The sequence below is a fragment of the Somniosus microcephalus genome, chromosome 32, assembly GCF_052327205.1.
Source record: "Somniosus microcephalus isolate GS21.2 chromosome 32, FLI_Smic_1.0, whole genome shotgun sequence".
NCBI classification, from domain to species: Eukaryota; Metazoa; Chordata; class Chondrichthyes; order Squaliformes; family Somniosidae; genus Somniosus; species Somniosus microcephalus.
In genome coordinates, this window is record NC_141018.1 from 14,534,204 (window position 1) to 14,556,971 (window position 22,768).

The following is a 22,768-nucleotide window of genomic DNA, read 5'->3' on the forward strand; positions in this document are numbered from 1 at the left end:
CTCCATTCACCTGTCTTTGCCCCATATTCCTGAATACCTTTGGTTAACAAAAATCTATCAATCTCAGTTTTAAAATTAACAATTGATCCAGCATCAATTGCCATTTGCGGAAGAGTGTTCCAAACTTCTACCACCCTTTGTGTGTAGAAGTATTTCCTAACTTCACTCCTGAAAGGTCTGGCTCTAATTTTTAGACAATGTCCCCTCGTCCTAGACTCCCCAACCAGCGGAAACAGTCTCTCTCTCTCTCTACCCTGTCTGTTTCCCTAAATATACTAAAAACTTCGATCAAATCACCCTTCTTAACCTTCAACATTCCAGGGAATACAACCCTAGTTTGTGTAATCTCTCCTAGTTATTTAACTCTTGGAGTCCAGGTATCATTCTGGCAAATCTACGCTGCACTCCCTCCAAGGTCAATATATCCTTCCTAACTAACCGAACAACAGTTACACTTTAAAAAGTAATTATTTGGCTGCGAAGTGCTTTGAGAGGCTCTGAGAATGTGATAGGGTGCAATATAAATGAAGCTCTTTCTTCACCATTAAGGCACAGATTTTCCTCTGATTGTATCTGGGGAATGTTCAGTTCCCGGACTCAAAGCTGATCTGTATCTTAACTCCATTTACCCGCCTTTGCTCCATATCCCTTGACACCCTTACCCGACAAAACTCTCTCAATCTCAGTGTTGAAAGCTCCAATTCTCCCCCAGCATCCACAGCCTTTTGGGGGAGAGAGTTCCAGATTTCCAGATTTCCACCACCCTTTGTGTGAAAAAGTGCTTCTTTATTTCACTCCTGAACGGCCTAGTTCTAATTTTAGGATTATGCCCCCTTGTTCTGGATTCCCCCACCAGAGGAAATAGTTCCTCTGTCTTTCTAAGCTCAAGGGAATACATAGAATTACATAGAACATACGGCGCAGAAACAGGCCAATCAGCCCAACCAGTCCGTGTCAGTGTTTATGCTCCACTCTGGCCTCCTCCATCCTTCCTCGTCTAACTCTATCAGTATAGCCCTCTATTCCCTGCTCCCTCACATGCTAATCCCCTTAAAAGCATCGATACTATTCTCCTCGACCATTCCCTGTGGTAGCGAGTTCCACATTCTCACCACTCTCTGGGTAAAGAAGTTTCTTCTGAATTCCCCATTTGATTTCTTGGTAACTATTTTATATTGATGGTCTCTAGTTATGTTCTTCCCCACAAGTGAAAACAATTTCTCTCTGTATCCACTCTATCAAAACCTTTCATAATTTTAAAGACCTCGAGTAGGTCACCCCTCAGCCTGCTCTTTTCAAGAGAAAGATATAAGAATTAGGAGCAGGATTGGGCCATATGGCTCCTCGAGCCTGCTCCGCCATTCAATAAGATCATGCTTGATCTTCAACCTCAACTCCACTTTCCCACCCAAACCCCATATCCCTTGATTCCCCTGGAGTCCAATAATCTAGCACAGCCTTGAATTTATTCAACGACTCAGCATCCACAGCCCTTTGGGGTAGAGAATTCCAAAGATTCACAACCCTCTGAGTGAAGAAATTTCTCCTCATCTTAATCTTAAATGGCCAACCCCTTATCCTGAGACTATGGCCCTAGTTCTAGACTTTCTAGCCAGGGGAAGCAGCCTCTCAGCATCTACCCTGTCAATCCCCCTCAGAATCTTATATGTTTCAATGAGATCACCTCTCAGTCTTCTGAACTCCAGAGTGTATGGGCCCAATCTACTCAATCTCTTCTCATCGGACTACCCTCTAATCCTAGGGATCAATCTAGTGATCCTTGGTTGCACCACCTCTAAGGCATGTATGTTCTTCTCAGATAAGGACACCAAAACTGTGCACAGTACTCTAGGTGTAGTCTCACCAAAGCCAATTATTGTAAGAAGACTTCCTTACTCTTGTATTCCAACCCCCTTGCAATAAAGGCCAACATGACATTTGCCTTCCTAATTGCTTGCTGTACCTGCATGCTAACTTTGTGTGTTTCCTGTACGAGGACACCTAAATCACTCCGAACACCAACATTTAATAGTTTCTCACCATTTAAAAAAGATTCTGTTTTTCTATTCTTCCTACCAAAGTGACAACCTCACATTTCTTCACATTATACTCCATCTGCCACCTTACTGCCCACTTACTTAACCTGTCTGTATCCCTTTGCAGGCTCTTTGCATCCTCCTCACAGCTTACTTTCCCACCTAGCTTTGTATCATCAGCAAACCTGGATACATTGCACTCAGTCCTTCGTCTAAGTCATTAATATAGATTGTAAATAGTCGAGGCCCAAGCACTGATCCTTGCGGCATCCCACTAGTTACATCTTGCCAACCGGAAAATGACCCATTTATCCCTATTCTCTGTTTCTGTCTGTTAACCAATCCTCTATTCATGCTAACATATTACCTCCAACCCCATGAGCCCTAATCTTGTGTAGCAACCTTTCATGTGGCACCTTATTGAATGCCATTTGGAAATCCAAATATACTACCTCCACTGGTGCCCCTCTATCCTGTTAGTTACATCCTCAAAAAACTCTAATAAATTTGTTAAACACGATTTCCCTTTCATAAAACCATGTTGACTCTGCCTAATCATATTGCGATTTTCTAAGTGCCTTGTTACCACTTCCTTAACAATGGATTCCAGCATTTTCCGATGACTGATGTCAGGCTAACTGGCCTGTAGTTCCCTGTTTTCTCTCTCCCTCCTTTCTTGAATAGCGGTGTTACATTTGCTACCTTCCAATCCGCTGGGACTGTCTAGAATCTAGGGAATCAGAACCAATGCATCCACTATCTCTGCAGCCATCTCTTTTAGAACCCTAGGATGTCGGCCATCAGGTCCAGGGAATTTGTCAGTTTTTAGTCCCATTAGTTTCTCAAGTACTTTTTCTCTACTGATTTTAAATACTTTAAGTTCCTCACTCTTATTAGCCCTTGGTTCCCCACTATTTTTGGTATGCTTTTTGTGTCTTCTACTGTGAAGACGGATACAAAATATTTGTTTAAAGTCTCTGCCATTTCCTTATTCCCCACTATAATTTCACCTGTCTCAGCCTCTAAGGGACCAACGCTTACTTTTGATGCTCTCTTCCTTTTTACATACTTGTAGAAGCTCTTACAATCTGTTTTAATATTTCTTGTTAGTTTACTTTTTTTTTTCTTCCTTTTTATCAATTTTTTGGTCATCCTTCACTGGTTTCTAAAGCTCTCCCAATCCTCAGGTTTATTACTATTCTTCGCAACATTTCAAGTCTCTTCTTTTTAATACTATCCTTAACTTCTTTAATTAGCCACAGATGGATCACTTTTCCCGTGAAGTTTTTATTTCTCAAAGGAATGTATATTTGTTGAGAATTTTGGAATATTTCTTTAAATGTTTGCCACTGCTTATCTACCATCATACCTTTTAATCTAATTTCCCAATCTAGCTAAGCTAACTCACCCCTCATACCTATGTAATTGGCTTAATTTAAGTTTAAGACTTTCGTTTCCAACTGAAGTATTTCACTCTCAGAGGATCCTTTACTATGAGATTACTAATTAACCCTGTCTCATTACACAATACAAGATCTAAAATAGCCTGTTCCCTGGTTGGTTCCATGGGTGTACATGTTCTAGGAAACTGTCTCGAATGCATTCCATGAACTCGTCCTCTAGACTACCTTTGCCTATTTCATTTGCCCAGTCTATATGAAGATTAAAGTCCCCCATGATTATTGTTACCTTTGTTACAAGCTCCTATTATCTGTTGATTAATACTCTGTCCAATGGTATATACCTACTGTTTGGGGGTCTATAAACTACTCCCACCAGTGTTTTTTGCCCCTTGATATTTCTTATTTCCACCTATACTGATTCTACTTCCTGATCTTCTGAGCCAAGATCCTTTCTTACTACTGTCCTTATGTCATGGAGTGGAGTGTCTAGAACTAGGGGGCACAGTCTCGGGATAAGGGGTCGACCATTTAAGACTGAGATGAGGAATTTCTTCACTCAGAGGGTTGTGAATCTTTGGAATTCTCTGCCCCAGAGGGCTGTGGATGCTGAGTCTTTGAGTATATTCAAGGTTGAGATCGATAGATTTTTGGACTCTAGGGGAATCAAGTGATATGGAGATTGGGCAGGAAAGTGGAGTTGAGGTCGATGATCAGCCATGATCTTATTGAATGGTGGAGCAGGCTCGAGGGGCCTTATGGCCGACTCCTGCTCTTATTTCTTATGTTCTTATGTCATCCTTTATTATCAGGGCTAACCCCTCTCCTTTTCCATTCTGCCTATCTATTCGAAACGTCAAGTACCCTGGAATATTTAGTTCCCATGTGTTGTTTAAGATGTTAAAAAATATAAGGTATAAAAAAAAATCCAAGTTTATAGAACCTAGCCTCATAATTTAACCCTTTAAGCCCTAGTATCATCTGGTGAATCCGCGCTGTACCTCCTGCAAGGCCAGTATATCCTTCCTGAGCTGTGGTGCCCAGAACTGAGCATGGTACGCCAGATGGGATCTGACCTTAAATGCTCCAACTTCCCTTTAAGATACAGTTTGCTGTTACAGATGTTCTAACAGGGACACATGCACCTTTAAGCCTTCCACTGAAACCTACAGAGCAGAAGTTATAATCTGCTACTGTACTTAGAATGAGAAAGGTTAAAAATTGAATGTAATATTTGGCTGTATTAATCAAAATATATTACAGAGCAGGGGAATGAGTACAGACAATACATGATCAGACTGCTGACATACCTTCCTGGAACCCCAATGGCCAAACTCACTTTGGATCATCGGACTTTCTACAATGTGGGCAGAACTTTTGCCCAAATGGACAAGGTTCTTCACGAGGTACTTGAATATTTTGCTCCTTATTTTATTAATTGTAGATATGGGCTCGGAATCTCCGTGTAATTGTCGGCGCAGCAACAGCGTAGGAGCTGCGCCGCCGCGCTAAGTTTGCACGTAAATGGCCAACGCCGGTTTTAGACCGGAACCTCGCGAGCCGCAAGTTTCCGCGATCAGTCCGCTGAGGAAAGCGACTGACCTCATTAACATAGCCCCGCCTCCATGCAAAAGGACCACGTTTTTCCTGTCTTTACATCAGTGCTGATTGGGTGTAAATTTACAGCCCAACATGTCCACGTAGCACGGCCTGAATTAGATTTCTGGAGTTTGACAGCGATTAACCATTCTCACTGGGACCCGCACTACAAATAACCAAAGCACTGCCGCTCTCAGTGCCCCCGGAATTCTTCGCAGCCCCGCTCGCCCTCCTCCCCAGGTGTTCAGAAGGACTGAGTATCTAGAATGGTCTTCCCAATGGGGAATAGGCCTGTTCTGCATAATAATAATGGGAGAGGAAGTGGACCAGCAGAGGTAAGAGGCTCTGAGACTGAGGCACCATGGCAACAGACAGCAACCCATCTTCTTACACCCACACTATTACCCCTATGGGTGGTGCTGCCTTTCAATTTATTTTATGATGGGTTTTCCATTTCGCAGGAAATTAGGGTTTAAGTTCCCATCGCCAAGATCAGCGTCAATTTCTGCTTAATCTCGGCGTAAATGGGATCAAGTAAATTCTGGGCCACTGAGTTTCATATAGAATCATTGAATCGTACAGCACAGGAGGCCATTCGGCCCATCGTGCCTGTGCCGGCTCTTTGAAAGAGCTCTCCAATTAGTCCCACTCCCCCTGCTCTTTCCCCACAGCCCTGCAAATTTTTCCTTTTCAAGTATTTATCCAATTCCTTTTTGAAAGTTACTATTGAATCTGCTTCCACCGCCCTTTCAGTCAGTGCATTCCAGATCACAACAACAAATTCTCCTCCTCTCGCCCCTGGTTCTTTTGGCAAACCAACAGGAGCAGAGACAAGCCATTTAAACATGAGCCCCATGTTTACTAGGAGTGAAAGTCCATCTAAATAGGTTCAGTCACAAATAATCACCTTTTTCATTCAATTTAAGTCTTACTTGTGCCTTCATTTTGAAAATGTCAGCATGCCTATATTACTCACCTAGTCCCGGACCCAACTGGGCACCAGAAAACTGTAGCTGGGATTTTCAATCCTCACTGAGTCCGTGCTCCCAGACTCCACCAGGATTGGCTAGTTTCTGGGATCTTGTCCGTGGTCCTGTCGAGCTTCTCCCACTGGTGGAGGCTTCGGCGTATATGATGGCTGCCACTGCAAGGGGTCCGGGTGACACATGCCCTGTCGGCCCATTTACCAGGAAAGCCCTCCCATGGGAGCCCACACCCACAGGGTGGAGTCCTGCTCCCCCCATATTCCTCCCCAATCAAAGGCCATGTATACAAGTCCATCCAGAGAACAAAGACTGTGCAGATGATGCTAACGCTTCAGACAGTGTTGGCAAAGTCAGGTATAGATTGTTGTGTGTTCTTTTGGTCACTTTATTTATAAAAAGGTACAGAGAGAGGGGAAAGATTCAAAGGAACACACAGATTTTTCCAAGTTTTAGGCCAGCGAGTAGGATTCCACCCATTCTTATTGGAAAGTGGACCATTAACTGAGCTCGACGATCCAAGCCTTTCAATCAGGAAGAAAATCGACAGATTGATGCAGATCGCTATTATGGGAAGGAATTGGGAAGGAGAGAAAGGGGAATGAGTCGAGGCTACGGAAGAGGCAACTTGTTCACACTCAGGGAGTTGAACTTATGGAGTAGTCTGTCATCAACCTGCTTGTTCAGACTCCTGACACATTCACAAAGTGTTCGTGTGAGGAAGGGGTTGCTCAGACTGTCCTGATCTGCTAATGTCACACTGCTATTGGTTTCTCTTTATACTGTAGTAATGATAACCTTTAGCTTTTGCCTGTTAGACAAGGAACTCCAAGTCACTTTAGATGCAGTGACCGCTGAACTGCTGAGCTAGGAATGGCCTTACAGCGATGGCCAGTTTAGTCACGTCCGTAAGCCGAATGAAACGACGTGCTTCATATATTTCAGAGAACTTTAATACAGTTAGTTCTACAGAAGGAAAACTCTGGGTGTACATCATCCTTTTTAGAAGCAGGAGATTGGTACAGAATGGCACTGAGTGCAAGACAGGCTTATAATTCAAAGTTTCACCTGGTGGAATAGCAATTACATGTACAAGCGTGAAGCTATCGAGAAGATAACAAAATTGGGGAGTTGTACCGGTCTGCGGAAAAAGAACTCTTAAAACTAAAGTTATGGATAAGGCACAAACTCATTAAAATTCTCCGTACATGGAGTCGTATTATGTAATGCAGAGATGTGCGGATTGTCAGATGGAAGGGTAAGAAAAACATTAAAAGTGGGTGTTGGGACAGATACTTAGGACTCGTAAAGGCCTAAGATCCTGAGCTCAGAACTGTAACATGTTTCAATCCTCCGACTAAACCCGCAAGGCTGTGTGGTAAACACTGCTTTTTAAGTATGTTTAATTACTGCATACTTAATTAATCTGTGACATCTGAGATTCAGTGTCTATGAACCCTATTGATTTGAGGAGTACGGACACACCTATCCTCTCTAACATAAGGATGAGTTCGTAGGTCAACAAGGAAAAGAAGGAAAAACAAGCTATTTACCGCAGGTGCTGTAAATCTTAAACAAAAACAGGGGACGCCGGGAACAGTCAGCAGGTCAGGCAGCACCTGTGGAGAGAGAAACAGAGTTAATGTTTCAAACACATGGGCTCTGATGGGCTGACTGCTGAGAGTTTCCAGCACCTTCTGTCTATGTTCAAGGGGCCGAAGGATGTGCGGTTGACATAAGCCCCAGCAGGCAGTGCATGGTCTGAAATGGGAATGAAATGGTGAGATGAGCGGGGTGGGTTGACCAGCAGTTCCCCATTGCCACCTACTCACACTCTTATCATTCAGTCATGGATTTGTCCAACTGTTAGGAATTCCGCCACCCGACCAGGAAGAGTCTGCATCGAGAAGAATTCATGTGGAGTCTTTCAAATATTCACCTCCTGGAAAGGTACCTGCATGAAATGGAGGAGGGCGACACGCGCTGGATTGTAGAGCAAGTTATTCAGCAGTTCAAGAAGAAGATCCTTCCCAACCTGGGCAAGTTCCCTAAAGGTAAGTTAGTCTTATTGAAAAACTGGACGCCTTCCTGAAACTGACGGGGGTCACAGGATCGTAGAATGTTCCAGCACAGAACCAGGCCATTCGGCCCATCCAGTCTGTCCCGGTGTTTATCTCCACATGAGCCACCTAGTCAGACCCCACTCTCCTGCTCACTCCCCATACCCCTATTTAACTCCTGATTGGAAGAATGTGTGGAGGGGGCGGGAGGCATCCTTTACCTTCACCGCACGGGCGGTAATCTGGGAGAGCGGATCAGGCCCCCCACCCCACCCCACCCTGCCCATTGTAGAAGCTGCCCGATCTTCATTCCATTGAAATCAATAGTGAAGATGGCAATTTAGCCCATGGACTCTATTTCAGCAGTGGTTTGTGGCAGGGAATTCGATGTTTTAATTACATTTTGCGTGCAGAATGTTTTTCTAACCTTCCCTTTCATTCTTTTTGGAATCACATTGAATTTGTGCCCATTTATTACCATCTCACTGGCCAATGAAGACAATCTGGCCCCGATAATAACTCCGAGGCACATTCGGCGTGGTGGGGGCGGAGGGTGCGACATCGGGTGGAAAACCCGTACGTACTCTCACCCCGTCTGTCTGTGGCATTTGAACGCAGCCACCTAATTATAATATTACTTCTGGGTTTGCCGTTGAATGTGCAGCAGCGGGCGTGGTGCGGACCCGCATGGCGCGATTGCAACTCGAGTATTTAAAGGGCCACTCCAAAGATGACATTTGGAGGAGTTAGGAGTTTGAACAAAGAGAGGGAGAAGTTTTGTCATGGATTCAGGACGGCCAAGGGCCACACTTGATTTAACGACGCATCGCTCGATGTATTGCTGGGGTGCTGTGAGGAGTTAGAGAGAGATACTCTTCCCCAGCAACGGGAGGAAGAAACCTGCTTTGTTCAAACTCCTAACTCATCCAAATGCCATCTTTGGAGGAGGCCAAGGAGATCAGCAGCAGGAGCATTGTGCCACGCTCCTGGGTTCAGTGCCTGAAGCGCTTTAATGACCTAACCAGGTCAGGAAAGGTGAGTACATTCACCTTCATCCTGCTGAACACATCATCCCTTTCCTCCCTCTGCCTTATTAATACTCCATCACACCACTCCTCACAACCACTTACTTTCTTCGTTGTCGCTGGGTCAAAATCCTGGAACTCCCTCCATAACAGCACTGTGGGAGTGCCTTCACCACACGGACTGCAACGGTTCAAGAAGGAGGCTCAACATCACCTTCTCAAGGGCAATTAGGGATGGGCAATAAATGCTGGCCTTGCCAGTGAGGCCCACATATCAGGAACAAATAAAAAAAAACTCTTTCTATAGGCTGCTAAATATTGGGAAGGATATAGAGAAGCAAATTTGCAGGGAAATTACAGAGAGGTGGAAGAACTATAGAGTAGTGATAATGGGGGACTTCAACTATCCTAATATAGACTGGGATAGTAACAGTGTAAAGGGCAGAGAGGGGGAACAATTTCTGAATTGTGTTCAGGGGAACTTTCTTAATCAGTATATTTCCAGCCAACGAAGAAGGAGGCATTGCTGGATCTGGTTCTTGGGAATGAAGTGGGTCAAGTAGAGCAAGTGTCAGTAAGGGAACATTTAGGGAACAGTGATCACAGTATCATAAGGTTTAGACTAGATATGGGAAAGGACAGGGAGCAATCTAGAGTAAAAATATTTAATTGGCGGAAAGCCAATTTCAGTGGGTTGAGAATGGATCTGGCCCGGGTAAATTGGAATCAAAGATTTGCAGGCAAAACTGTAATCGAACAATGGGCTGCCTTTAAAGAGGAGATGGTTCGGGTACAGTCGAAGTACATTCCCACGAGGGGGAAAGGTAGGGCAACCAAAGCCAGAGCTCCCTGGATGACAAAAGAGATAGAGAGTAAGGTGAAGCAGAAAAAGGGGGCTTATGACAGATGTCAGGTTGAGATTACAAGTGAGAACCAGGCTGAATATAGAAAGTTCAGAGGGGAAGTGAAAAAGGAAATAAGAGGGGCAAAGAGAGAGTGTGAGAACAGATTGGCAGCTAACGTAAAAGGGAATTCAAAAGTCTTCGATAGGCATATAAATAGTAAACAGGTAGTAAGAGGAGGGGTGGGGCCAAATAGGGACCAAAATAGAGACCTACGCATGGAGGCAGAGGGCATGGCTGAGGTACTAAATAAGTACTTTGCATCTGTCTTTACAAAGGAAGAAGATGCTGCCAAAGTCATAGTGAAAAAAGAGGTGGTTGATGAAAATTAATAAGGAGGAGGTACCAAAAAGGCTGGCTGTATTTAAAGTAGATAAGTCAGCACGACCGGATGGGATGCATCCTAGGACGCTGAGGGAAGCCAAGGTGGAAATTGCGGAGGTACCGGCTATAATCTTCCAATCCTCCTTGGATATGGGGCTAGTGCCAGAGGACTGGAGAATTGCAAATGTTACACCCTTGTTCAAAAAAGCGTGTAAGGATAAACCCAGCAACTACAGGCCAGTCAGCTTAACCTCGGTAGTGGGGAAGCTTTCAGATATGATAACCCAGGTCAAAATTAACAGTCACTTGGACAAGTATGGATTAATTAAGGAAAGCCAGCACGGATCTGTTAAATGCAAATCGTGTTTAACTAACTTGATCGAGTTTTTTGATGAGGGCAATGTGGTTGACATGGTGAACATGGATTTCCAAAAGGCATTTGATAAAGTGCCACATAATAGGCTTGCCAGCAAAGTTGAAGCCCATGGAATAAAAGGGACAGTGGCAGCATGGATATGAAATTGGCTAAGTGACAGGAAACAGAGAGTAGTGGTGAATGGTTGTTTTTCAGACTGGAGGAAGGTATACAGTGGTGTTCCCCAGGGGGCAGTACTTGGACCACTGCTTTTCTTGATGTACTGTATATTAATGACTTCGACGTGGGTGTACAGGGCACTATTTCAAAATCTGCAGATGACACAAAACTTGGAAGTATAGTGAACAGTGAGGAGGATAGTGATAGACTTCAGGAAGACATAGACAGGCTGGTGGAATGGGTGGACACGTGGCAGATGAAATTTAATGCAGAAAAGTGCAAAGTGATATATTTTGGTAGGAAGAACAAGGAGAGGCAATATAAACTAAAGGGTACAATTCTAAAGGGGGTGCATGAACAGAGAGACCTGGGGGTATATGTGCACAAATCGTTGAAGGTGGCAGGGCAGGTTGAGAAAGTGGTTAAAAAAGCATACGGGATCCTGGGCTTCATAAATAGAGGCATAGAGTACAAAAGCAAGGAAGTTATGATGAACCTTTATAAAACACTGGTTCAGCCTCAACTGGAGTATTGTGTCCAATTCTGGGCACCGCACTTTAGGAAGGATGTGAAGGCCTTAGAGAGGGTGCAGAAAAGGTTTACAAGAATGGTTCCAGGGATGAGGAACTTTAGTTATGTGGATAGACTGGAGAAGCTGGGGTTGTTCTCCTTAGAGCAGAGAAGGTTGAGAGGAGATTTGATAGAGATGTTCAAAATCATGAAGGGTCTAGACAGAATAGATAAAGGGAAACTGTTCCCATTGGTGGAAGGGTCGAGAACCAGAGGACACAGATTTAAGGTGATTGGCAAAAGAACCAAAGGATCTGGAATGCACTGCCTGAAAGGGCGGTGGAGGCAGATTCAATCGTGGCTTTCAAAAGGGAATTGGATAAGTACCTAAAGGAAAAAAATTTGCAGGGCTACGGGGCAAGGGCGGGGAGTGGGACTAGCTGAAATGCTCTTACACGGCATGGGCTCGACGGGCCGAATGGCTGCCTCCTGTGCTGTAACCATTCTATGATTCTATACACTTTCTCCTATCCCCATCTATCCATCCACCACTGCCACGCACCCTGATCCTTATGCAGTTTGATGCCTCTCCCTGATAGTCACACTCACCAACTGCACTGCATCCATTGGGTGCCATTACAGTCACTTACAGATCTGTTTTCCCTGTTGCCAGAGAAGAGAGCTCACAACGCGAGGGAGAGGGAGAGAACCGGAGGTGGTCCTCCTCAGATCTCGCAGCTCACAACTGTAGAGGAGGAGGCACTGGAGATCGGTGGTATTTCGGCGTCCCAGGCCATCGGCGATGGGGAGCTCCCAGCTACCCGGTGACACAATTAAATATCAGTGACCCACACATCATGTAACACTCGTCATGTTGACTCAATTTCAGCAGCCAGTGAAATATGATCTTGTTCATGATGCTAAGTTGCAACATTCTTGCCTTGCCAATGTTAATTGATAAATGTTCTCTCCGCCAGGGCCTTCACGCCCACAGCAGCAATCGGTGAACCTGTCAGGTAACGAATCCTCAGTGAAGCTGATTCCTTCTGAGGGTGCACCATCACATGACTCATGCTTACCCTGCATCAGCTCAGACATTCACACTTCGCTGGGTCCAGTTAGACAGTTGGGTTTCACCTGGCGACTCAGAGTTCACAGGTGAGCAAGAGCAGACAGTAGTGGCAGGGACAGCTTGGACAGTCCACGTTGGAGGGCGCCACGCTCTTCAAGCTCTGCTCAGCTGGACCGCTGATGAAAAGGAGAATCATTGAGGGGCAGCAGAAAATCTGCGACACACTGACAGGCCTTCCACGCACACTGTCCACGATCGCACAGAGAATGGAGGAGCCCACCTCAAACATGAGTGGGTTGATGTCGCAGGGCATTGCCACGATGTCGTCTTCCATGGATAGAGTGGCCAACTCCCTGTAACATCAATCGCAGCAATCAAATGAGTCCATGCAGGCCTGGATGGCCTCTGAATAATGTTGGTATTCAGAGGGACATGGGTGTCCTTGTACACGAATCACAGAAAGGTAACATGGAGGTACAGCAAGCAATTAGGAAGGCAAATGGTATGTTAGCCTTTATTGCAAGGGGGGTTGGAGTACAAGAGTAAGGAGGTCTTGCTACAATTATATAGGGTTTTGGTGAGACCACACCTCTGGAGTATTATGCACAGTTTTGGTCTCCTTACTTAAGAACATAAGAAATAGGAGCAGGAGTAGGCCAATCGGCCCCTCGAGCCTACTCCACCATTCAATAAGATCATGGCTGATCTGATCCTAACCTCAAATCTACTATCACTCTACATCCCACCCGAACCCATGTGATCTCCTGGGAGAGGTGAAAAACGAGATTAAAAAACCCAATGGCCAATTTGGGAGGAAAAATCTGGGAAATTCCTCTCCGACCCATCTAGGCGATCGAAACTCGTCCAGGAGATCACGCTGTCCCTATATTTTCTACAGTACTTACCTTCTGTAAAAGGTGATCTCCACCCCAGCCAGGAACAGGAATAGAACCATCTCCTGAAATCTAACACAGAATTAGAACACAAGAAGTAGGAGCAGAACCAGGCTACACGGCCCCTGGGCCCGCTCCGCTACCCACAGGGTCATGACCGTTCCGAACCTAGACTCATGTCCAATTTCCTGCCCGCTCCCCGTAACCCCTAATTCCCTTTACTTCTAGGAAACTATCTATTTCTGTTTTAAATTTATTTAATGATGTAGCTCCCACAGCTTTCTGGGGCAGCAAATTCCACAGACCTACTACCCTCTGAGTGAAGAAGTTTCTCCTCATCTCAGTTTTGAATGAGCAGCCCCTCATTCTAAGATTATGCCCCCTAGTTCTAGTTTCACCCATCATTGGGAACATCCTCACCGCATCCACCCGATCAAGCCCCTTCACAATCTTATATATTTCAATAAGATCGCCTCTCATTCTTCTGAACTCCAATGAGTAGAGTCCCAATCTACTCAACCTCTCCTCATATGTCCACCCCCTCATCCCCGGGATTAACCGAGTGAACCTTCTGTGTACTGACTCGAGAGCAAGTATGTCTTTTCTTAAGTATGGACACCAAAACTGTATGCAGTATTCCAGGTGCGGTCTCACCAATGCCTTGTACAACTGCAACAATACCTCCCTGTTTTTATATTCTATCCCCCTAGCAATAAAAGCCAACATTCCATTGACCGCCTTGATCACTTGCTGCACCTGCATACTAACTTTTTGAGTTTTGTGCACCAGGACCCCCAGATCCCTTTGTACTACAGTACTTTCCAGTTTCTTGCCATTAAGATAATAACTTGCTCTATGATTTTTCCTGCCAAAGTGCATAACCTCACACTTTCCAGTATTGTATTCCATCTGCCAAATCTCTGCCCACTTACTTAGCCTGTTGATGTCCCCTTGCAGGTTTTTTATGTCCTCCTCACTCACTACTTCCCATCTTTGTATCATCTGCAAACTTTGATATGTTACACTCGGTCCCCTCCTCCAAATCGTTAATATAGATTGTAAAGAGTTGGGGACCCAGCACTGACCCCTGCGGAACACGACTAGTTACTGATTGCCAGTCTGAGAACGAACCATTTATCCCAACTCTCTGCTTTCTGTTAGAGAGCCAATCCTCCACCCACGCCAGAATATTACCCCCAATCCCGTGATTTTTTATCTTGAGCAAGGAAGGATATACTTGCCTTAGAGGGGATGCAACAAAGGTTCACCAGATTGATTCCTGGGATGAGAGGGTTGTCCTATGAGGAGAGATTGAGTAGATTGGGCCGATACTCTCTGGAGTTTAGAAGAGTGAGAGGTGATCTCATTGAAACATACAAGATTCTGAGGAAGATTAACAGGGTAGATGCTGAGAGGCTGTTTCCCCTGGCTGGAGAGTCTAGAACTAGGGGTCACAGTCTCAGGATAAGGGGTCGACAATTTAGGACTGAGGTGACAAGAAATTTCTTCACTCAGAGGGTTGTGAATCTTTGGAATTCTCTACCCCAGAGGGCTGTGGATGCTGAATCATTGAGTATATTCAAGACAGAGATCGATGGATTCTTGGGCACTAAATGAATCAAGGGATATGGGGATAGTGCAGGAAAGTGGAGATGATGTCGAAGTTCAGCCATGATCTTATTGAATGGCGGAGCAGGCTCGAGGGGCCGTATGGCTGACTCCTGCTCCTAATTCTTATATCTCTTATGTTGACAAGGCTGTGCAGACTCTGGATGCTAAAATGTCTGCCGCCTTCAATAGCGTGACAGACAGCTTAACCTTGGCCTTACCGCACGTCACTGATCTGCACCAAGCTACTCTCCGGCAGAGTGGTAGGAGCGCAGTGCGGCTGGACCATGATTGCACTAATGAGGGATGATGGCGAAAGGGGACATGGAAGTAGGGTCACTCAAAGCGGTCCCATTTCTCAACCGCTGTTGCCTCCTCTCCTGGTGGCCGAGTCTGCCCCTGCACAGGTGCTGGTGGAGCAGTCTTTGGCGGGGCCCTCACGGTCTCCAACACCCAGTGTACATCGGCCAAGAGCCTCTCAGCAGTCAGAGCAATGATCTGAGCAGCCTGCCTCTACCTCTGCTGAAGCCACAGGGGTTGCACCATTTGAGAACAGTAGGAAAAGGAAGAGTAAAGCTTTGTAGTTGCACAAGGGTATGTGCATGGGTGTCTGATATGTTGTTAAGTTCCTGTTCTTTAGTGGAATCACATAAAATGTATTACTTTGCACCACTTTCCCGTGTTGCCCATTCTTGGTTGCTGGGTGGCAGCTTCCCTTTTCAGTTCCTTCTTGATTAATGGGAAGACATGAATTGATGGGGACCAATGGGGGGATGTGCAATGGGTGGTTGGTTGGTTACAGCACTGCTTTGTGTCGGTGGGATTTGGGGTGGTTGGATGTGATTGTTACATCGGTCCAGTGGTGGTAACTAACTAAACCTTACAGCTATCAGGGAATCCCTGGCATCTCGGGCAGCAATGTGAGCGGCTGGTTCTGTGTTGGTGTCACTGCCTTCCTCCTCCAATCCTCCTCCTCCTCCAATCCTCCTCCTCCTCCAATCCTCCTCCTCCTCCAATCCTCCTCCTCCTCCAATCCTCCTCCTCCTCCAATCCTCCTCCGTCTCCTCCAATCCTCCGTCTCCTCCAATCCTCCGTCTCCTCCAATCCTCCGTCTCCTCCAATCCTCCGTCTCCTCCAATCCTCCGTCTCCTCCAATCCTCCTCCAATCCTCCGTCTCCTCCAATCCTCCTTCTCCCCCAATCCTCCTTCTCCTCCAATCCTTCTCCTCCTCCTCCTCCTCCTCCAATCCTCCTTCTCCTCCAATCCACCTCCTCCTCCAATCCTCCTCCTCCTCCAATCCTCCGTCTCCTCCAATCCTCCTCCTCCTCCGTCTCCTCCAATCCTCCTCCTCCTCCAATCCTCCATCTCCTCCAATCCTCCTTCTCCCCCAATCCTCCTTCTCCTCCAATCCTTCTCCTCCTCCTCCAATCCTCCAATCCTCCACCTCCTCCAATTCTCACTGCTGTGCAATGCTGTGCCAAGCGCAGCACACCACCATGTTTCTGTAGACCCTGGCTGGTGAGTACTGAAGGGCACCTCCAAATCTGCCCAGGCAACTGAAGCACATCTTGAGCATGCCAATCGCTTGAAAGACACTGATATAAATATTCTAATCTCTACCCTGCCTCTCCAGAGGGGCCAAACACATTTGAGTTAAACCCGGAAGTCGGTGTGTTGGAGCCGGCTTCTGGACCCACTGACATTTTCGCCAAATTTAACCCCCCCACCCACACCTAAACCCACACGCTCTTCAGTGTTCAAACTCCGCCATCAGTCTCTATTTACCTGATCGCAACCCTTCATATTCTGTAACACCTCTGTCAGGTCAGCCCCTAACCTTCACAACTCACGTGGGGAAAGGCCAAACCAGAATGGTCACCTGCCTGCTATTTTATTCTCCCTTTTGTTATTCGCTGAATGTTAAAGCACAGTCACCCAAGTGTACATTTTATTCTAAAGTATCCCAGCGTCCTGGCCAACATTTGTCCCTCAACCAACACCACCAAACGCCGACTATCTGGTCATTTGTCCCAGTGCTGTTTGTGGGACCTTGCTGTGCGCATAATGGCTGCCACGTTTTCGAACAGTAGGGACTGTATACAGTGTCTAAAACAAAGTTAAAGAAAGCAGTGAAAGGAAGTGGAAATCCGGATCTCCTTAAAAAGCTGTGGATGCTGGGGGACAATGAAAGATAGATTATTGTCAGATTAGTATATCAAGGGATATGGAGCAAAGGCGGGTAAATGGAGTTGAGGTGCAGATCAGCCATGATCTAGTTGAATGGCGGAACAGGCTCGAGGGGCTGAATGACCTCCTCCTGCTCCTATTTAAATAAAAGGCAGTAAAGGGTTAGAATTGGAACCTAACTTGATAAGAGGCACATTATGGGGCTGATGTTAACTTTCAGCAGGGGTGGAAAACACTGTGGAAGAGCTGTGTGTGTAACAGTCGGAGGATCCACTACCACCTGCTGGTGAAAGTTAGAATCTATCCCAAGAGTCAAAAGGCTTTCGATGGTCAACTTTCATCTTTTTAAGATATATTGGCCCAGAAATTCGGGTCGGGGGCTTCCCGCAGGTACAAGCCTCTGACCTGCACTTACCTTGCGCGCCAGCCATTGTGCTATGGGCCCGTGTGGGATTCCGATCCTGGGCCTCCTCCAACTGCCGGCGCGCAGTGCTTGCGTATCCCAGGGGCGCAGTTAGTTCGATGCGTCCCCTGGGATCACATGGGCCATGGAGAGCCAATGGTAGCAGGGAATGCTTCATTCATAAGTTTGACAGGAAGACCTGTCAAACCTATAAATACTATAAGTCCCAAAACATCACTAAAACCTCAAATAATTTTTTTTTAAATCACATTTTTAAAATAAACTATAAATTACATGAAATAACTATTTTAAACAATAATTTAAATTTTTGAAAAAAGTAATTACATTTTCTAACAGGGCTAAAAATAAACTTACCTTTCTTTAAAGTATTTAAAAATAATAAACCTGTGGAAAAAATGTTTTAATTTTAATTAATTCACCACTTACCTTGTAAAAAGCAGGCCTTGCAACTGCTTTTTACATGTCTAACTTCTGGAGACTTACCCTCCCGGGAAAACCTGCAAAAAAAACGTAAGTTTGATGCGCACGCGCTGCCTCTCCTGCGCACGCGTTTGACTTCTGAACCCCTTCTTTCAGGGGAACGGAAGTGCCGGTTTCCCGCGCATGCGCAGTGCATGCAGAAAACCGGCACTTCCATTGGGCCTACGGGTGAGTACCCCATGCGTACTCACCTGTGGAGAGTATTAAAAATCAGTTTTTCTGCTTCTGACCCCTTTTCTCTCCCTGACACATTCAAAACATTTCCAGCACGATTTAACAAAAATAACATGTGCCAATCACTCCGTTTTACGATTAGGCGTGCTGTTCGTTTATGATTAAAAAGTTATCAGGTATGGAAATAAGGACATTTTTAACGACACACAGAAAGCTGTGCAGCAACTCGAACACAATGTGAGATCATAACAAAGGTAATAAAATCAATCGAAGTGGAGCAAAGGGGACGCTGTATCAGAGAGTCAGAGGATTGTAGAGCATAGGAGGAGGCCATTCGGCCCATCACACCTCTGAGGCTCTCTGAAAGAGCCGTCCATTTACACTCTACTCCTGGGAATTCAAAGTTTTTTTTTCGCTTATCCAATAATATGAATGAAACAGTTCTGAATTAAGAGGCGCAGACTACTGCCCCATTCCCCTGCTGTTCCCCCACACCCTTTAAAATGCTCGCCGACAATGACCGCCCAGGTGGTGAAGATGACGATTTACCCCATGGAACCCGTCTCCCCCACTGTTGCAGGTTGGGCAATCTGTGTCACACCAACCCTGTGTGTGTGTAAAAGAAAACTTCCTCTAGCCTCTCCTCTCCTCCCTTTGTTGATCATCTGAAAGGTAAGCCCTCTAGTTACTGACTCACCGACCTGTGCTAATGCTTTTTCCCTATTTACCTTATTGAAACCTGCCACGGTGTTGAACACTGTCCGAGTTCCTTCAAACATATCCTACTGGCTTTTTGCAATCTCTACAATTCTTTCCAAAGCGTTAACTGTGCGCTGCTCATAACAAATATGATCAATTACTGTTTTCCAATTGTGTGTCTATATTCAGAGATTCCAATTATATTTTAGGACTCGTGAAAAGACTGAGGGTCATCTAGCTCACCTTCCCCCAGCCTGGTAGGCACATGATACAATGATAATGAAGTTGTTGACTAATCACAGCCATCAATCTCTATCAATGAGTCTACACCAGACACAGTCATGAGGGCCGGATTTTTCCCTTTGAACTGAGTGCGGGTATGCGAGCAGGCGGGCTGTTAAAAGCGCTGAAATTGACCACATCGGGAACCCTCCCTTCATCCCGCCAGCTTCCGCCTTTAACTCCGGCTCGTTTCTCAGCGTGCCAGAGACCCGCTCGGGAGAGGTGGGCGACCTCATTCAGGTATTTCAGAGCTTGCTAAAAGACTATTAAGAGACTTTTTAACCAGAGGTTTCAGCTTTTACTGGCTGTGCGCGTGATTCACGGGCTTCCTGAAGCTCGCCTGTCAAAGCAAGGCGAGAGGTGAGCGGCCATTGTGTGAGTTGAACAATTGACAGTTGAAATAATTGGCAGCCTACTCCTCACTGACCTACTGCTCTACAGGAGAGAGGGGATGGGCACAGGTGTGCCACTCATCAGAGGCGATACCCCCAACACAGGGTCTATAGGCAAGGGCTGAGCTTCCTGAACTTGACTGAACAGCAGTGCCTCAGGAGGCTCAAGCTAGCGTGTCAGGTCGTGGCAGACATTTGTAGCTTGCTGGAAGAAGACCTGTTGCCCAGAGGACCTGGTGGACCCGCCTTACCAGCGGCTCTCAAAGTCACCACCACCCTCAACTTCTTCGCCTCAGGCTCCTTCCAGGGATCCGTAGCAGACATTTACAGGATATCGCAATCGGCCGCACACAGATGCATTACCCAGGTGACCGATGCCATGTTTCACAAGTCAGGCACTTATATGCACTGTCGAAGTCAGTGTGACTGAGCGGGCACTGGGCTTTGCAGCTCTGGCTGGCTTCCCACCGGTGCAGGGCATCATTGACTGCACGCATGTACCCATCAGGGCACCCCCAGATCACCCAGGAGTGTTTGTGAACCCTAAGGGCTTCTACACCCTCAACGTGCAGCTCGTCCGCAACCACAAAACATCATCATGTATGTGTGTGCCAGATTCCCAGGGAGCTGTCATGACTCTTTCGTGCTGTGCCAGTCCACCCTCCCTCAATTTTCGCACCTCCGAACAGACTTACCGGCTGGCTGCTTGGAGACCAGGACTGCCCACTGATGACACCCTTGACGAGGCTAAGCAATGAGGCTGAGGAGTGCTATAATCAAAGTCACATCATGACCAGATGTGTAATAGAGCAAGGAATCAGGATGCTGAAGGTGCGCTTCAGATGCCTGGACAGAGCTGGAGGAGCCCGTCAGTATGCACCAGCCAGGGTCTCCAGAATGATCGTTGTGTGCTGCGCACAGCACAGCAGTGAGAATTGGAACGGCAGGAGGAGCAGACTCAGAGCACAGAGGCTGCTCGGAAGAGGATGAGGAGGAGGAGCAGGTGGAACACGAGCAGGAGGAAGAACCACCTGAGGTGTAGATGGCAGCAGCGCACATTGTTGTGCGGGAGGCCAGGGATGGACTTATAATGGCATGATGTAGTTAGGTTGCACCAGTACACTACCAGTGACTGCACTTCAAAAAGTGCTTCATTGGCTGTAAAGCGCTTTGTGACATCCGGTGGTCATGAAAGGCGCTATACAAATGCAAGTCTATCTTTCTTTCTTTACACCCATATGACACGCAGATGCTGAAACAAATTACCCCCCAAAAAAGCACAAAACAGTCCTAAAATGAGCAAACCATTCCTGTCACACACACACCCAATGCTCAAGATTAAGTCATGTCTTACCATTCACTTCAACTGTCAAGGCCACTTCCCAGGCAGCAGGCAAAAATGGACATGACAGAAGGTGGTGCAAAGAAATAACTTGATGTGTGTTATAAATAGAACATCTTGGAAAAGACCCATGTGAACACCTTTGTGCATCTACAATGTGTCATTTTTCTTTTCCTAGTGCTTCTACAACATGCACTCCCTGTAGCTTCAGCAGGGGTAGAGGCAGCTGCTCACTTCCCTGCTCTGACTGCTTGGACACTCTTGGCGGACGTCCTCTGGGTTTTGGAGCCTGTGATGGCCCCGCCAAAGACTGCTCCTCCTGCAACTGTGCAGGGGCAGACTCGGCCATCGCTGTCCGAGGAGGCATCTGGGGCTCTGACTGAGGGGGAGGCAATGGGGGAGAAGGGGGAGCACTTTGAGCAGAGCTCCCACTTCCCCTCTCACCATCGTCCCTCTTATGGGCCACCAGTACTTCCCTGCTAGCAAGGAGCTGGAGAGCACCTTGCTGCACATCAGTGGGGCCATGAACGGAAAAGTCTGGGTTGGTATCCCTCCCAGATATGACTGCAATAAGAGTCGGCAATCTGTTGTTCACAGCCAGCATGCCTCGTGTGACTGGCCCATTTGAAGCTCCAGGCAGGTGGCCATCCTTTCCATGGGACAGCACATTGTCACTCTCACCTGTGACATGGTGCTGCTCGTGTTGGAGATGGCCTCCTCCATTCTCTCTACAATCGCACACATCGCGGCTGGAAAAGCAGCCAGAGCCTCGCGCATTTGTTGCTGCTCCCCCAAGATCACCCTCTTTGTCAACGGCCTCCCGAGGTTCAGGGTCTGCATCCAGCTGGGCAGAGCTCGGAGCGTCCTGCGCCCTCCGGCGAGGACTCTCCACCGCTGTCCCTGTCTCGAGCATCTGCTCTTGCTCACTTGTAATCTGTGAGGCACCAGGCGACAACGTTGCTCTGTCTCTCACAGGACGTGTACGTATCTGCGCTGGTGCTGGGTGTGCATGTGTGACAGTGCACCCTCAAAGACTCCTCTGAGGAATCATCATCCTCCTCTGGCTGGACAGTGGGGGGTGGGGGACTTGATGGGCCTGTGGGAGAGTAAAGAGACGAATTAGAACTGTTATGATAATGTTGTAAATTACCATTATGCACATGATCATATTTCACTGACTGCTGACATCAAGTCACCATGAGTGACTGTTGTATGCCATGTGGCTGTGTGATATTTAACTCTGTCACCAGGTAGCTGGGGGGGTCCCCCTCTCTCGGTCCCCCACCGCCAGCAGCTCCGCAACTCCGCTTATGTCGAGCGCCTCCTCCTCTGATGGCACCAGTGCAGTGGTGATTGGAGGGCCGCCTCTGGTTCTCAGCCATTCCCTATTGTTCACAGAAATCACAGAAACCCCACAGTGCAGATAGAGGCCATTTCGGCCCATCGAGCCTGCACCGACACATATCCCACCCGATCCCCGTAACCCCTACACCAACACATATCCCACCCTATCCCCGTAACCCCACGTATTTAATCCCCCTAACATTAAGGGTCAATTTTATCATAGCCAATCAACCTAACCCGCACATCTTTGGACTGTGGGAGGAAACCGGAGCACCCGGAGGAAACCCACGCAAACACGGGGAGAATGTGCAAACTCCACACAGACAGTCACCCGAGGCCGGACTCGAACCCGGGTCCCTGGCGCTGTGAGGCAACAGTGCTAACCACTATGCCACCGTGCTGCGCTCTCTTTTCCTGCAAGGAGGGAAACAAGAGACCTTTGAGTGAGAGTGATGGAATGAGTGTAAAGGATGGATGGGCTACATCTGTAGAGGGTG

General features: G+C 46.8%; 1 protein-coding gene across 1 annotated transcript in view; it reads left to right on the forward strand.

Annotated features, from left to right (window-relative positions):
* LOC147097281 (hydroxylysine kinase-like) overlaps positions 1–22,768 on the forward strand; it is a 75,711-nt gene that overhangs the window by 46,509 nt on the left and 6,434 nt on the right. Inside the window, exons 3-4 of the mRNA XM_085972100.1 lie at positions 4,700–4,842; positions 7,889–8,072. Of these exons, the coding sequence (XP_085828226.1) occupies positions 4,700–4,842; positions 7,889–8,072 (327 nt within the window). The remainder of the gene's footprint in view (positions 1–4,699; positions 4,843–7,888; positions 8,073–22,768) is intronic.